At 59.3% G+C, this 12,194-nt stretch overlaps 2 protein-coding genes across 4 annotated transcripts; one reads left to right on the forward strand and one right to left on the reverse strand.

The window, feature by feature from the left end:
- Positions 1-1,799: 1,799 nt before the first annotated feature.
- NTMT1 (N-terminal Xaa-Pro-Lys N-methyltransferase 1) lies at positions 1,800-4,026 on the forward strand. 2 transcript variants are annotated; one of them, XM_057401503.1, is made up of 4 exons: positions 1,800-1,923; positions 2,677-2,872; positions 3,107-3,359; positions 3,735-4,026. In XM_057401503.1, the coding sequence occupies exons 2-4, from the start codon at positions 2,711-2,713 to the stop codon at positions 3,989-3,991; spliced, it is 672 nt and encodes a 223-aa protein (XP_057257486.1). In that variant the 5' UTR covers positions 1,800-1,923; positions 2,677-2,710; the 3' UTR covers positions 3,992-4,026. The 2 variants fall into 2 exon arrangements, with proteins under 2 accessions (XP_057257486.1, XP_057257487.1); XM_057401504.1 differs by having other exon boundaries at positions 1,833-1,923; positions 2,671-2,872.
- Positions 4,027-6,026: 2,000 nt separating this feature from the next.
- On the reverse strand, positions 6,027-9,201 carry ASB6 (ankyrin repeat and SOCS box containing 6). 2 transcript variants are annotated; one of them, XM_057401496.1, is made up of 7 exons: positions 8,978-9,197; positions 8,393-8,574; positions 7,965-8,071; positions 7,492-7,600; positions 6,934-7,020; positions 6,298-6,759; positions 6,027-6,141 (listed from the first exon to the last, which is right to left on the reverse strand). In XM_057401496.1, exons 1-7 carry the CDS (start codon positions 9,088-9,090, stop codon positions 6,083-6,085), a joined length of 1,119 nt encoding a protein of 372 aa, XP_057257479.1. In that variant the 5' UTR covers positions 9,091-9,197; the 3' UTR covers positions 6,027-6,082. The 2 variants fall into 2 exon arrangements, with proteins under 2 accessions (XP_057257479.1, XP_057257480.1); XM_057401497.1 differs by having other exon boundaries at positions 6,033-6,759; positions 8,978-9,201.
- Between the last annotated feature and the right edge of the window lie 2,993 nt (positions 9,202-12,194).

Raw genomic sequence — 12,194 nt, forward strand, 5'->3', positions numbered from 1 at the left:
ACATTTGCAAGCAGATCGGCCCATTCAAAGCAACCTCTGCAGAGCTCCGTGTGTGCAGAAGATGCCCAGCACCAGGTTTCTGTCCTGACTCTTCGGCTGTGGGAGCAGGGGCTGGATGCAGATGGAGTTTTAGGTGGGAAAGCGAGGACCGAGAGCAATGCTCCAGTCTGAGGGGCTGGAGCAGGGCCTCAGCACTCTCCCCTCTCTGCCACCATGAAGGGCTTCAGTGGTGGAGAAGGATGGAGGTGGTGGCTGGGGCTTGATGGAAAAGGTCTTAAGGAGCCTCAGTGCAGCGTGATAAAGAGAAAGAGAAAACTGACTTTTTGGGGGGAAGCAGGGGAACAAATAAGGTAGGCTCCCATGGGAAACAGGTGGCATGGATGGGATGTGGACTTCCAGAGCCCGCTTGAAAGTGCAGGTGACAACCAGGAATGCAATGGCTGCTGGTGGCTTCGGGAAGCGGAAAACTGGTGGGGTTTGGTGGTCCAAGTACCTGTGTGTGTGGGATGCTCATCCCCATGCACCTCCCCGAATGCCAGCCCACCCTGGGATCAGCCCTGTGCTCAGTGTCCTTACCCTGGTGACAGCCTCATTGCTTTAAAATCTGGAAAGCAAACCGGGTGCGAGCAGCATTCCCAGCTCTGCAGCCAACTACATGCATGCTCCCAGCCCCTGCCATCAGCCCTTCTCTGGAGTCACTGGCACCCCAAGCATGCTCAGGGCCTTCCACAGGGACCAAAAGCTGTCCCAGGGTCACAGCTGCTTCCCAAAGGTGGGATCTCCCTTTGTTTTCCACATAGGCACCACGGAAGCATGGCAAGGGGCGCTGGCATAGCAGCTGCATCCTGGTTGTGCCATGGATTTTGGGGTGAGCAGCTCTGGTTTGGGCACAGAAAGTCCTTGCTGGGGCTATTAGGTTGGGGTGTAAGTGGGTGCTGGCTGGGTGGGAATGGGTTCCACTCCCTTGTGTCCATGCAGCATTGTCCCATTGCCGCTGCCTTCTGACCGCTTTGGGTGATTTCAAGCAGATTTTGTGCCGACAGGTTTTGTGCAAGGTGGGGTCTGGGGAAGGGAGGGGAAGGACTCGCCCTGTATTAAGACACAAGGGAATCCACAGCGGCCTCCTTTCCCCAGCCAACCCAGTTCCGTCGCTGTCATTGTCCCCACAGCAATCCCCTTCTGAAGGCCTTGGGGACTCCCTGTCCGTGGGAGTCGCGGTGTCACCCGTGTCCTCTGGGGTACCGAAGGGAGGCGATGGGGTGGGATGGTGCCCGCGGGGAGGCGGGGTCCCAGGGGTGATGCTCTCAGCTGCATCCCGGCCTGCGGAGGTGCAGCACAGGGAGGACCAGTGCTGAGCCTGCCGGGCATCACCTCCGCACGCTGGCCCGGCTGGACGGGGCAGGGACACTCAGGGTCCCCGCCTGGGAGCGGTGCCCCGCGATGGGGACGGGGTAAGGTTGGGGACCGGGGGGGGAGCAGGTGCCCGGTGGTCTCTGCCCGTGTCCGTGGGTACCTGCGCGCTGCCCGGGGCACGGCCACGTTCCGGGCTCACAGCGGGGAGGAGGGAGCCAGGACCCGGCCTCTGGGCCTGGGAGAGTCAAACCCAGAGCCAAGGAAGGGGTGGCGGTGGGCGGGGGTGAATGCAGGTCCTAACCTGTGAGGTCAGACAGCAGCGAAGCCAAAACCTTCCAGCTCAGCCTCCTGTCACCTCTGAGCCGTGGGGCAGCAGCAGCTCCCGCCCCACAACTGCCCCAGGAAGATGCCTGGGGGGGCCAGGGGAGCTCTTACCCTAGGGCTGTGGTCAGCCTTGCTTATGTGCACCGGGACTAAAGGGGTGATTTGGGTCTTTTCTTCCCCCAGATCACTACAGGCCAGCTCCTGCCACCACTGAGCCAAACTGGATTTCAAGCTGTGATCCCTCAGGTGAGATGCTGCGTCCCCCTGCTCCGTCCCCCGGCTGCTGAAGACCACAAAAACTGCTTAAGCTGGCACAGGAAAGGTTTTGTGTCTGATGGGGTATCTGCCAGCAAATTCAAGCCAGGAACACTGGAAACTGGGTGTTCCAAGTCCTTGAATTTACCCTTTGGCCATCTTCAATCTAGATTGCCAGCACAGTTTATCAAATCCACAGTGGTTTGAGTTGTGAGATGCCTGGCAGGGGGCGATTTATTGCTTGTATTGCTGATTATACCTTGACTTCATTGTATTGCAAATACCTAACTTATGGTGAGATTTACAGTCCCCGGGTAGGTGCTCAGGAGAACTTTGAGCAACTCCAGGTGTAATTGGAGGTGACTGATGTGGGTGTGAGCTGTACTCTCTAAAACATTAAGACAGAGGGGAAAAAAGAGGTAGAATAGGTGAAAAGCGTGGGTCAGCCTTAAAAACAATAGTGATATAATTGTGTGTGTTGTTGAGGAAGGCTCCAGGATGCCTGGTCCAGCTGAGGCAGCCCTGCCCAGGGAGGGGATTCAGGCTTGGTGGTCCTCCAGAAAACATCAGGATTTAGATCTTTGTTCCTTCTCGTCCCAGCTGGAGGTTTTGGGGGTTTACAGCAGCCCTGGGGAAGGGGTGATCAGTACAAACTGGGGTACTTAGAGCTGACAGCCACCTCCCTGCTTGTGCCTGGGGCTCTGTTGGGCCTGACCGGTGGTTTCTCCCGTCTTGGAGGAGCAGTGAGTCCCACGCGGGCACGTGCCCCTCGGCCACCATGACCAGTGAGGTGGTGGAGAATGAGCTGGAGTTCTACTCCAAGGCCAAGAAGTACTGGAAGGCCGTGCCGGCCACGGTGGATGGCATGCTGGGGGGCTACGGCCACATCTCCAGCATCGACATCAACAGCTCCAGGAAGTTCCTGCAGCGGTTTCTGCGGGTAGGTGGCACCATCTGTCATGTTCCCATCATGTTCCCAAAGCCCCATCCTTCTCCCAGCACAGAGCTCGGCTCTTCCCACCCAATCGCTCCATGGGATCCTCCATTGCATGCGTGCTGGGAGAGCTTTGCTTGCAATGGGTCCCCCATACCCTAAGCCCCATCCCTTACGGTTGCCCCATGTTTCTGTGTGTACCTTGTGGTGGGATTCAGCCCCTCGTGGTGGTTGTTCCAGGATGGCCCCAACCGGACAGGGACAACCCGTGCTCTGGACTGCGGGGCAGGGATCGGCCGGATCACCAAGCGGTTGCTGCTGCCCCTCTTCAAGACAGTGGACATGGTGGATGTGACAGAGGACTTCCTCACCAAGGCCAAGAGCTACCTGGGAGAGGAGGGCAGGCGGGTGCGCAACTACTTCTGCTGCGGCCTCCAGGACTTCAGCCCCGAGCCAAACAGCTACGATGTCATCTGGATCCAGTGGGTCATTGGTGAGGGTCTCTTCACAACTTGCCCCCAGGGTGCCCCATGCACTGGGGAGAGCAGCTCAGGGTCTGCATGAAGGATGAGCGTCACAAGTAGGGGAGGCTGGGTTGGGGACCTCCCCTTCCATCCTTACCCCGTGGAGGACGCTGTACTGAGGGCTCTGTTCCTCCAAGCCCTCAAAGGGCAGAGGTGTGGGTTGGATGGAGTTGGATAAGTGGGGCAGAAGTTGGGCACCCCCAAGCTAAAGCGTTCACTTGCAATTGACTTCCGTATTTTGCTGCTTGGATAAGGAGGGATCCCAGCCACAACCTCCGGTCTTCCTCCCTCCTCCTCCTGCCCCACTCACCCTGTGCCCTCTAACCGCTGCTCTACCCCTCCAGGCCATCTCACCGACAGCCACCTCTCCGACTTCCTGAAGCGGTGCCGTGCCGGCCTGCGGCCCAACGGCATCGTGGTCATCAAGGACAACATGGCTCAGGAGGGAGTCATCATGGACGATGTGGACAGCAGCGTGTGCCGGGACCTGGATGTGGTCAGGAAGATCATCCGCCGAGCTGGGCTGCACCTCCTGGCCGAGGAGCGCCAGGAGAACTTCCCTGATGAGATCTACCACGTCTACACCTTCGCCATGAGATGAAGGCAGCGGGAGGAGGTCTCTCCAGGGCCAGCACAGTGCGGTTCCTGCCAGGGCCAGGAGGGGTGAGGACCGTGCCTTCACCGCAGGGCGGCGAATGGCTGCGAGGGTGCCGTGACTCCCTCTCTGTGGGGCTGGTGGCGAGGACGGGGCTTTGTCTTCCACGTTGCTGCTGTTTGTGAAGAGGTGTTTGCCAAATACACTTCCCTGCTGTTGCACTCCTGCACACGTGGGCTTTGTGGGACACAGCGCCTTGGCTTGATGCCGCCTTCAGGGGCTCTGGAGGGGAGCAGGAGGGCATCCCCTGCCAAGAGGTGTGCTCCTGGGCACCAGCACATTGCTGACACCGCAGCTGCACAGGACTCCTGCTGAGGAGCAGGAGCACAGAGCACCTCTGTGACATTCTGGGCTCTGTTCCTTGCCTGGGTGTTTGGCTGTTTGCTGCTGGTGAACTTGCTGCTACTGACAGCAACAAGCTGGGAACGGCAAGTGGGAGGAATCCCTGCCATTGCCCTGCAGTGGGCTGGGGAGGCAACACCAGGTTCTGGGGCTTGGCAGGGGCCTCTCCTTTAAACCCATGAACAGGTCTCCCCAAAACGGGAGGTGGAGGGAATCCTGGCTCCTCCCATTCTCCTCCAGTAATGGGTAACCCAGCTGCAGCCCTGGGAGAGCACTGGTGTGCTCCAGGCATGAACAGGGACCCCGCTCTGTGCTGCTGCTGCGGGCTCACAGTGATGCCCAGCACTTTCAGCCCCAATGCTGCAACACTGGAGCTGCTCCCCCAACACCTCCCAGTGTCACCCATCTCCTCCTTGGCCATCATTTTCCCCAAGTCTGGCCATCAGCTTGTGCCCACCAAACCCAGCACACCTCAGCCAACACTGGCACAAGACAGTGATCCCAGCAGAGGCCCCAGTTGCAACCTGTCCATCACACACAATCCCCCCTCTTCCACCCCATCTCCTGCAGGAGAAACAACCCCCTTGTTGCTATTACAGAAGGCCTCATTTAATTGCTCATTTCCCATTCCAGACACCAGGGGAGTACTTGATGACATTATTATTTTCTTTAAACATCAATTCATCAAGATGCAGAGCTCCAGTTCCACAGGGTGGGAGAAGGGAAAACACAAGAGAGCAATGGGAGGAGACAGCCCTGCCACAGCCAAACTGCTGGTGGATCCCAGATCCACCTGTTACAAACTGAACCTGCTCAGAATAGGGATTTTCCTCTTTTCATCCCCTTCTGCATTTCATTTGTCCTCCATGACAAAAACCAAAACAACAAACGGGGGCTCAGCTCCAGAGCCAGTCTTTGGCATGGCACGAGGAAGCCGATGCCTGGAAAGGGAAGGCAGACAAACGTGGCAAGGCTGGGACATGGGGCTCCCAGAGTGTGCAGGCTTCAGCAGCGGGTTGGCAAGAAGACCCCGAGTCTTGCTGCAAGTAGGCACTGGAGACCCGAGGTCCTCGGAGCAGTGAGTGAGGGAAAGAGCTGAGGAACAAGGAGGGAGGCCAAGGCACTCAGCAGTCAGCCACCCATTCCTCATCCTTGCACAAGGGAGCACACCACAAAGCAGGGAAACATCCAGTTGTCTGTGTGTTTTGGAGCCCAGCACCTCCAAGATGCCCTTGGTGGATGGTCCTCTGTGCTGGGAGGATGAGGTGCGGAAACTCGAGAGGGTGTAGAGCCACACCAAGAAGCCAGGTTTGCCTCCACCATGACTGCTCCCACCACCACGATCAGAGGGAGGAGACCAGGAGCACCTCTTCCCCCAGCACCCCAAAGCATCTCAATGTCACCCACCCTGGACCTGGCAGGGCTGGAAGGCCAGGGGCCAGGCTATTTCTGCCCAGCCACACTGCCCCAACCACCCCACTGCTCCTCCCCACCAGCCCTTCCTTTAAAACCCACACAAACCAGCCCTCTGCCCCAGGGTCCAGGGAGCCACAGGGCTCTGCCCACTTCCCCATGACATGCTCCAGGGCAACGGGGCCTCCACAGATGTGCATGTGGCATTATGCCCAAACCATGGACAGAGAAAACTGTCCCAGGGCAGAGATTTGGTGGCACACGGAGAGGTGCAAGTCAGGCTCAGAGGTCCTCCTGCCCGGCAGCAGTGTGGTCAATGAGGAGGTACCACTTCAGCCTGTCTGGAAGAGGTAGAGCCTTGATTTTAACATCTACTGGCCATGGTTTAAGGCGCTGCCGGATGAACACCCTGCAGAGATGCTTCAGTGCCTGCGGGGAGCGCTCCAGCTGCTTCAGAGAGCAGAAGAGAGTCCGGATCTTCTCCCCGTGGTACCTACAGGTGCTGGTGTTGACCTCAAAGTTGCTGGGCAGCTGGATGGCTTGTGAACTGGCCATCATGAGCTCCAGCAGAGTCTGGCCCTTCTGGATGAGGTCTGTAAAGAAGCTGTCGTCTTCGGAGACGCTGAGGTGCGAGCAGAGGCACTCGAAGATGATGTGGAAGCCGGACCAGCACGAGGGACCATGGAGGGAGCAGTTGTAGGCAGCACCCGACTCCAGCAAGAAACGCAGCAGCGGGAAGTGGCTCTTGAAGCTTTTGAAGCAGAGGTGGGTGAGGGACTCTGGGGCCGGGCACTCGCTGGGGTTGGCACCGTGGGCCAGCAGCAGCTGTGTGACACGGAAGCAGAAGCGGCTGATCACCTGCGCCTCCTCGCTGCTGCTGCACACCATCTCTCCCAGCAGGAAGATAACGTAGGTGAAGACGGTGTCACCATCTCTGGTGGTGGCCCTGACATCTGCACCTGGAGGAAGGGACAGAGGAGGTAACCGGTGCTGCAGACCACGAGGCAAGGACAGCACTAACTCTGGCACTGCTGGGCTTTGCTCTAGCTCAAGCAGGAACATAAAGGACAAAGAATCAGCCAGAAGTAGCCCTGGAGAGGTTGTGGGCGGAGAGAGAAAAAGGTTGTTCTCACCTCCTTCCAGCAGGAGACGGATGCTCTCAGTGTTGTGGATCTGGACACCATCGCTGCTGGCCAGGGCATGCAACAGCGCTGTCTTTCCTGCAATGGAGCAGGCAGTCAGACGAAAACGGGGTGACAGCCCAAAAGGCAGGAAGGAAAACAATCCACCCCACCAACCAGACAGCTGAACATGGGAGAGACAACGCTTCTCCTTCTGGCAGGCTTCCACTGATCCCATGATGGTGCACAGCTGTGGGGACAGGCCACACTTGCAGGACTGGTAGTGGCCCCAGAGGGCATGTACGCCACATGAGCTCCACAGGGCTATGGAGGCACAATCCCTTCCCTTCTGCCATGGCCTGCGCGGAGCTGGTCTCAGCCCCCTTCTGCACCTGACACAGGCAGCAGCAAGGAGGAAACACACAGCACCAGGGAGGGTCTGCAGCCTGCACCCAACTTCCAAACCATCCTTGCAGCAGAAAGACGGAAGGGCCCAGACCCCCTGTCCCACTCCAGCCCACCCATGAGGCTGCCTGCTGGGGCTGGGGGGGCTGCATGGGGCACACAAACCATTTTTGTCAGCTGTGTTGACATCGGCCCCCAGCTGAAGCAGCCGCTGCAGACACGGCAACCGCTCCGGCTCCTCGCTGGCCAGGTCGAGGGGGCTGCTCTCATGGATCTGCACAGAGCAAGAGGGAAATCAAATCACTACAAGTATTAAAGACCATTTGTGAGTGACTCCTGCTGGGGCTCCATCACGGCCAACATAAGAGCATATCTGAACCCACGCCCCACAACCAAAGGGAGCCTTTCCCTGGTGCACAGGTTTCTCTCCTCCCACCCATTGCTCTACGGCAGAAGCAGGTTTGCTCAGCCAAAGGCAACTTGAGCTTCTGTCACAGCATCAGCGTGCTACAGGCCAGGTTGCCAAGGGGAAGGGGCATGCAGTGAGGCCCAGCAGGTGGGCAGCAAGGAGGGCTGTCCCCACAAGCCAGCCCCTTGCACCTAAGTCTCAAGGAAACTCAGCGTGGCCATGCCCATACCCGGTCTCTCCGGTTGATGTCAGCCCCGTGGTGCACCAAGAGCTCCACCATATCAGGCTGGTTACGGAGCACGGCGATGTGCAGGGAGGTGTAGTAGGTGACTGGATCTGAGGACAAAACACAGGGTCAGAGAGAACAAAGGGCTCCCCAGAACAGCCCAGACATGGGCCAGAAGTGGAAGGGGACAACTGGGAAGGGCCCTGAGGACACAGCGATGCCCACAGAAACAGGGCTGTCACAGCTCCCTGGGGGTCCTGCTTTGCAATGGCTCCATCTCTGGCAAAAGCCCCCCATCCCTGTGGCTGGGTCTGCACAAAGGCTGCCACAAGGCCCACCCATGGCATCCCAGCAAGGAGCGGGGGTCTGGGCCGGCAGCACCCTCTCTGTCAACCCCAGCTATCAGCACTGCCCCTTCCCACCATTCTCACCTTCAAAGCTGAGGTCTGCTCCAAACTCCAGGAGGATTTCTGCAGCGGGAACGAGCCCCAGCTCGGTGACCTTCAGCAGGGCATAGCTCACACCTTCCTGATAGAACGGGGAGTGCGTCTCCCTCTCCAAGACTCGTCTCACAGCTGAGAGCTGGCTCCGGTCGCTGCCCAGACAGGCAGGGCTTGAGACACAAAAACAGCCACTTACTCAATCATGGATGTCTCATGGGGGTCAAAGTAGCACCAGGGAAGAAGAGGCCCTGAGAGGTTTCCCCTCTCGCCTCATAACCACCACTTCTGAGCTGTTGGCTGTGGGATTGTGCAACAGCATCAGGGTCACAGCTAAACCCGGTTAGGTTTTATTGCCAGGGGTCAGGCAGAAGGGGCCGCTCTTGGGAGTACATGTACTGCCCAGGTTAGCTCTGCTCCCCCCCCCATTCCAAACAACAGCAGCAAAAGGAGGGTCTGTGTGACGGGACTGGGGTTTGCTCCCAGCCAGGGCCATACCTGACCTCAGTCACATCACTGAGCTCCAGCTGCCACCCCCCCAAAACACCAAGGGGGTGTTTGACCCCATCCAGTTACCTCTCAAGAGCGCTCTGCCTCTCCGCATCCTGTATCACCAGCAGCCCCAAGAGCTCGTCCACCAGGGGCTGGTACTCGAAGATGATCCTGCGGAAGCCGTGCAGGAAAGGCATCGTCCTTTGCTCCACGCACAGACCACGCAGGGGCCTCCAGCATGGCAGTGGTGTCCCCCCCCTCTCACGCACGTCTCCGGCAGCGCTGCCTGGTTTCCAAAGGTCCCTTCCTTCCCTTTAAAACAAACCAGCACTTCCAGCAGTTCTGCAGTCACAAAACAACCCAGCCTCCCTCCCTCCCTCCTCCTGTGAGCACCAACCACCGCGGCCACCTCCTCCCACACAGCCAAATTATCTCCTGCACACAGAGCTGCAGACCGCAGTTATCCGGGCGCAGGAACACCCAGCACCGGGCACAGCCCAGGCTCGGGGCAAACCCCGGCTGCAGACACCGGCCCTGCCCCAAGTGCCAAGGGAAGGGTGACCAGAGCAGCGAGGAGCCCCCGAGCGCTGCAGCCAGCACCCTCCGCCTGCCCTCGGCGATGGTTAAAGCTGGATCAACCCGACCCACACAAACCCGGGGGGGGGGGGAACCCGAGGAGCCCCCAAACCCCACTGCACCCACGGGAGCGAGCGCGAAGGCCCTGAACCCCCCAGCGGCCGATAACGCCCCGAAGAGCCCCCGCGGGGACCTCACAAGAGAGGACCCGGAGCTCGCTCACTCACCTGCCCCGAGCCGCCGCCGGAAGCGGAAGCCTCCGGTTGTACCGGAAGGGGCGGGGCTGCGGCGCGACCGGCAGGGGGCAGCACAGGGCCGGGAGCGGGAGGTGCTGGTGCGAGCGGTGCCACCCCCCCCCCGCCCCGGTGCGCGCCCCCGTGAGCGCGCAGCTGGGTTCAGGTGCGCACGGGGCCGTTTGCGCGCTCAGCGGGTACCCCCCGCACCCGCACAAGCGCGCAGACACCGAGTGCACCGGCACGGCCCCGCCGGGCAGCCCAGATGTGCACAGCTGCTGCCGCACGCCCGCACGCGCAGGGGCACACACACACACTCATTGCTGCATCCCCCTTTCCAGCCCCTATGATGGCTCCGGCTCTGCAACCCCTGATGTGGTCGTGCAGCCCCATGCATCAACGCAGTTCCCTTCCCTACAGCACCCACAGCGCGGCTACTCGCCCCGACCCGCGGCGGGCTGGGGGGGTCTGGGGAGGTGGCATCCAGTGGGTGCTGCCCCCCGGGGCTGCCCGCAGCACAGCCAGCCCCTGCCCTGCTGGAACAGCTCCTGCAGGAAGCGTTACCCCGGGATTTAGCAGCAGCAGCAGCATGGTTTTGTACTGCTGCCCTGGTGGAACTGCGGGCGCGGGGAGCTCGGCAGAGCCGGCGCTGACTGAAGCTGCCTTGGGTTTCCTATTTACGTATTTATGTTATTCTGATGGAGCTCTTCCAGATTCCAGGAGGCAGCCGTGGCCCGGGGGCACAGGGGGCCAGGAGGCCGTCCCGCTTGGGCATTTTTCTGACATGCTGTCACAGTTCCCCCCTGTTTCCCACCCTTCCCTTCCCCACACAAAGTGGGGGACTCACCCCCTGTCTGCAGCCCCCTGGGGGTTCCAGCCCCTTTGCAGAGTGGGTGCTGGTTCCTGGTGACACAGGGACTTGGCGCTGTGTGGACTCCTCCAAACAGCTCCCCCCGTGGATAGGGTTGGGGGGGCATCATCCCCGTGCCGTCCTGAGTGAGGGTGGGAATGACTCCATCCAAGCACCCTGGCCGGGCTTGGAGGGGAAAAGCAGGAGGAAGAGTAATGGGGAGTGAGAATTTCTCCCTCCACTTTATGCCCTATGAGTTGGCTTCAAACCAGCCCAACCTGGGGAACCCCATGGCAGCTGAGGCTCTCAATGCGATCCTAATGCCACCTCAGTGCCACCGGTGGATGGGTAAACCCAGACCTGGACTCTCCATGGTGCCAGTAAAGCCCAAGCACTCCACACTCCAGTAAACCCTCTGCAGTCAGGATGGCAGCACCAGGCGCTGTCACTGTCCCTGGCTGCATGGCACCCGTGGGGACCATGCCACGGTTAAGCCCTCCACCAGACACTCCTCTAGGGGTAAATCCCCTCTGCACTCCCCACCATTAGCTGGTAAAGGAGGACTGGTAAGTGTGGGTCACCCCATTGCTACCTCTGTCCCCCACAGTGTCGGACCCCAGGCTGCCCTAAAGGGTTCTGCCAGCCCAACCATTTCCTCTAAGCCACATGGAGGCTCTACTCCCACCCCTATAACCCCCCGCTAGGCTTTGGGGTTGCAGTGGGGGCCAAACCCTGCTCCAAACCAGCTTGGGGAGATACCAAGCCCAGAGACCCAAGTGCTGACACCTTTCCCTGGCCATCAGCACACCAGAGCCCTTCCCTGGAGCATCCCTGCCGTGGTCCTGCCATGCCCATGCCATGAACCACAGCCTCCAGGGAGGTGACTTCCCCATCCCCACGTTTCTTGCGTGAAACAAATCCATTTTGCGAACAGGGATGTCTCTGGTGCGGTCTTTTGGGACGTTCGAGTACCCAGCTACAACAGCGTCAGGATCTGCCCTCTTCCTCCCCATCGCCTTGGCGGGGCGGGCTAGGAAGAATGCGAGTTGGCTATCCATCAGGGAGACAGAGCAAGAGCCAGCCGAAGAAAGAGGGGCATTTTAGGAGGAAAGCCAGGGAAATTTGATCATTAAGAAATCCTCCTGGCTGTCTGGGGGAATTTAATTAAATTGCTGGAAAGGGCTGCACGCACATCTGGATCCAATATGTGCAGCTTTGATTTTTTTCTTTCTTTCTTTCTTTCTTTTTTTTTTTTTTCTTAGTTCACTCTTTTCCCATCTCGCTGTTGAAGGAGGGGAGGGGGGGGGGAATAAAAGGGAAATAGCAGAGCCACGGAGCATTGGTTCATCTGGGACTGGGATTCCTGGCAGGGAAAGAAAGAGGGAGAGAAAGAAAGAGCAAAAGAAAGAGGCAGAAGCAAAGGGAATAAGAAAGCTGGGAGAAAAACCCTTCTCCAAGGGCCTGGCTGTGTGTTTTATAATGCCACCGACCGCAGAGACAAGGAGCTAGGAGGGAACGGGGGGAGCTGTGAGAGCTGGAGGGGAGCGGAGGAGAGGAGCTAGCCCAGGGCATGCTGCGCCTTTGGGGTCTGGCAGCGATGGAGGGGGAAAGAGGAATTGCTCAGTAGATAGAGAAATACCAT

This window comes from Pezoporus wallicus, unplaced genomic scaffold, assembly GCF_028554395.1.
Source record: "Pezoporus wallicus isolate ANWC-B61680 ecotype Strahan unplaced genomic scaffold, APGP_CSIRO_Pwel_v1 contig_8013, whole genome shotgun sequence".
NCBI classification, from domain to species: domain Eukaryota; kingdom Metazoa; phylum Chordata; class Aves; order Psittaciformes; family Psittacidae; genus Pezoporus; species Pezoporus wallicus.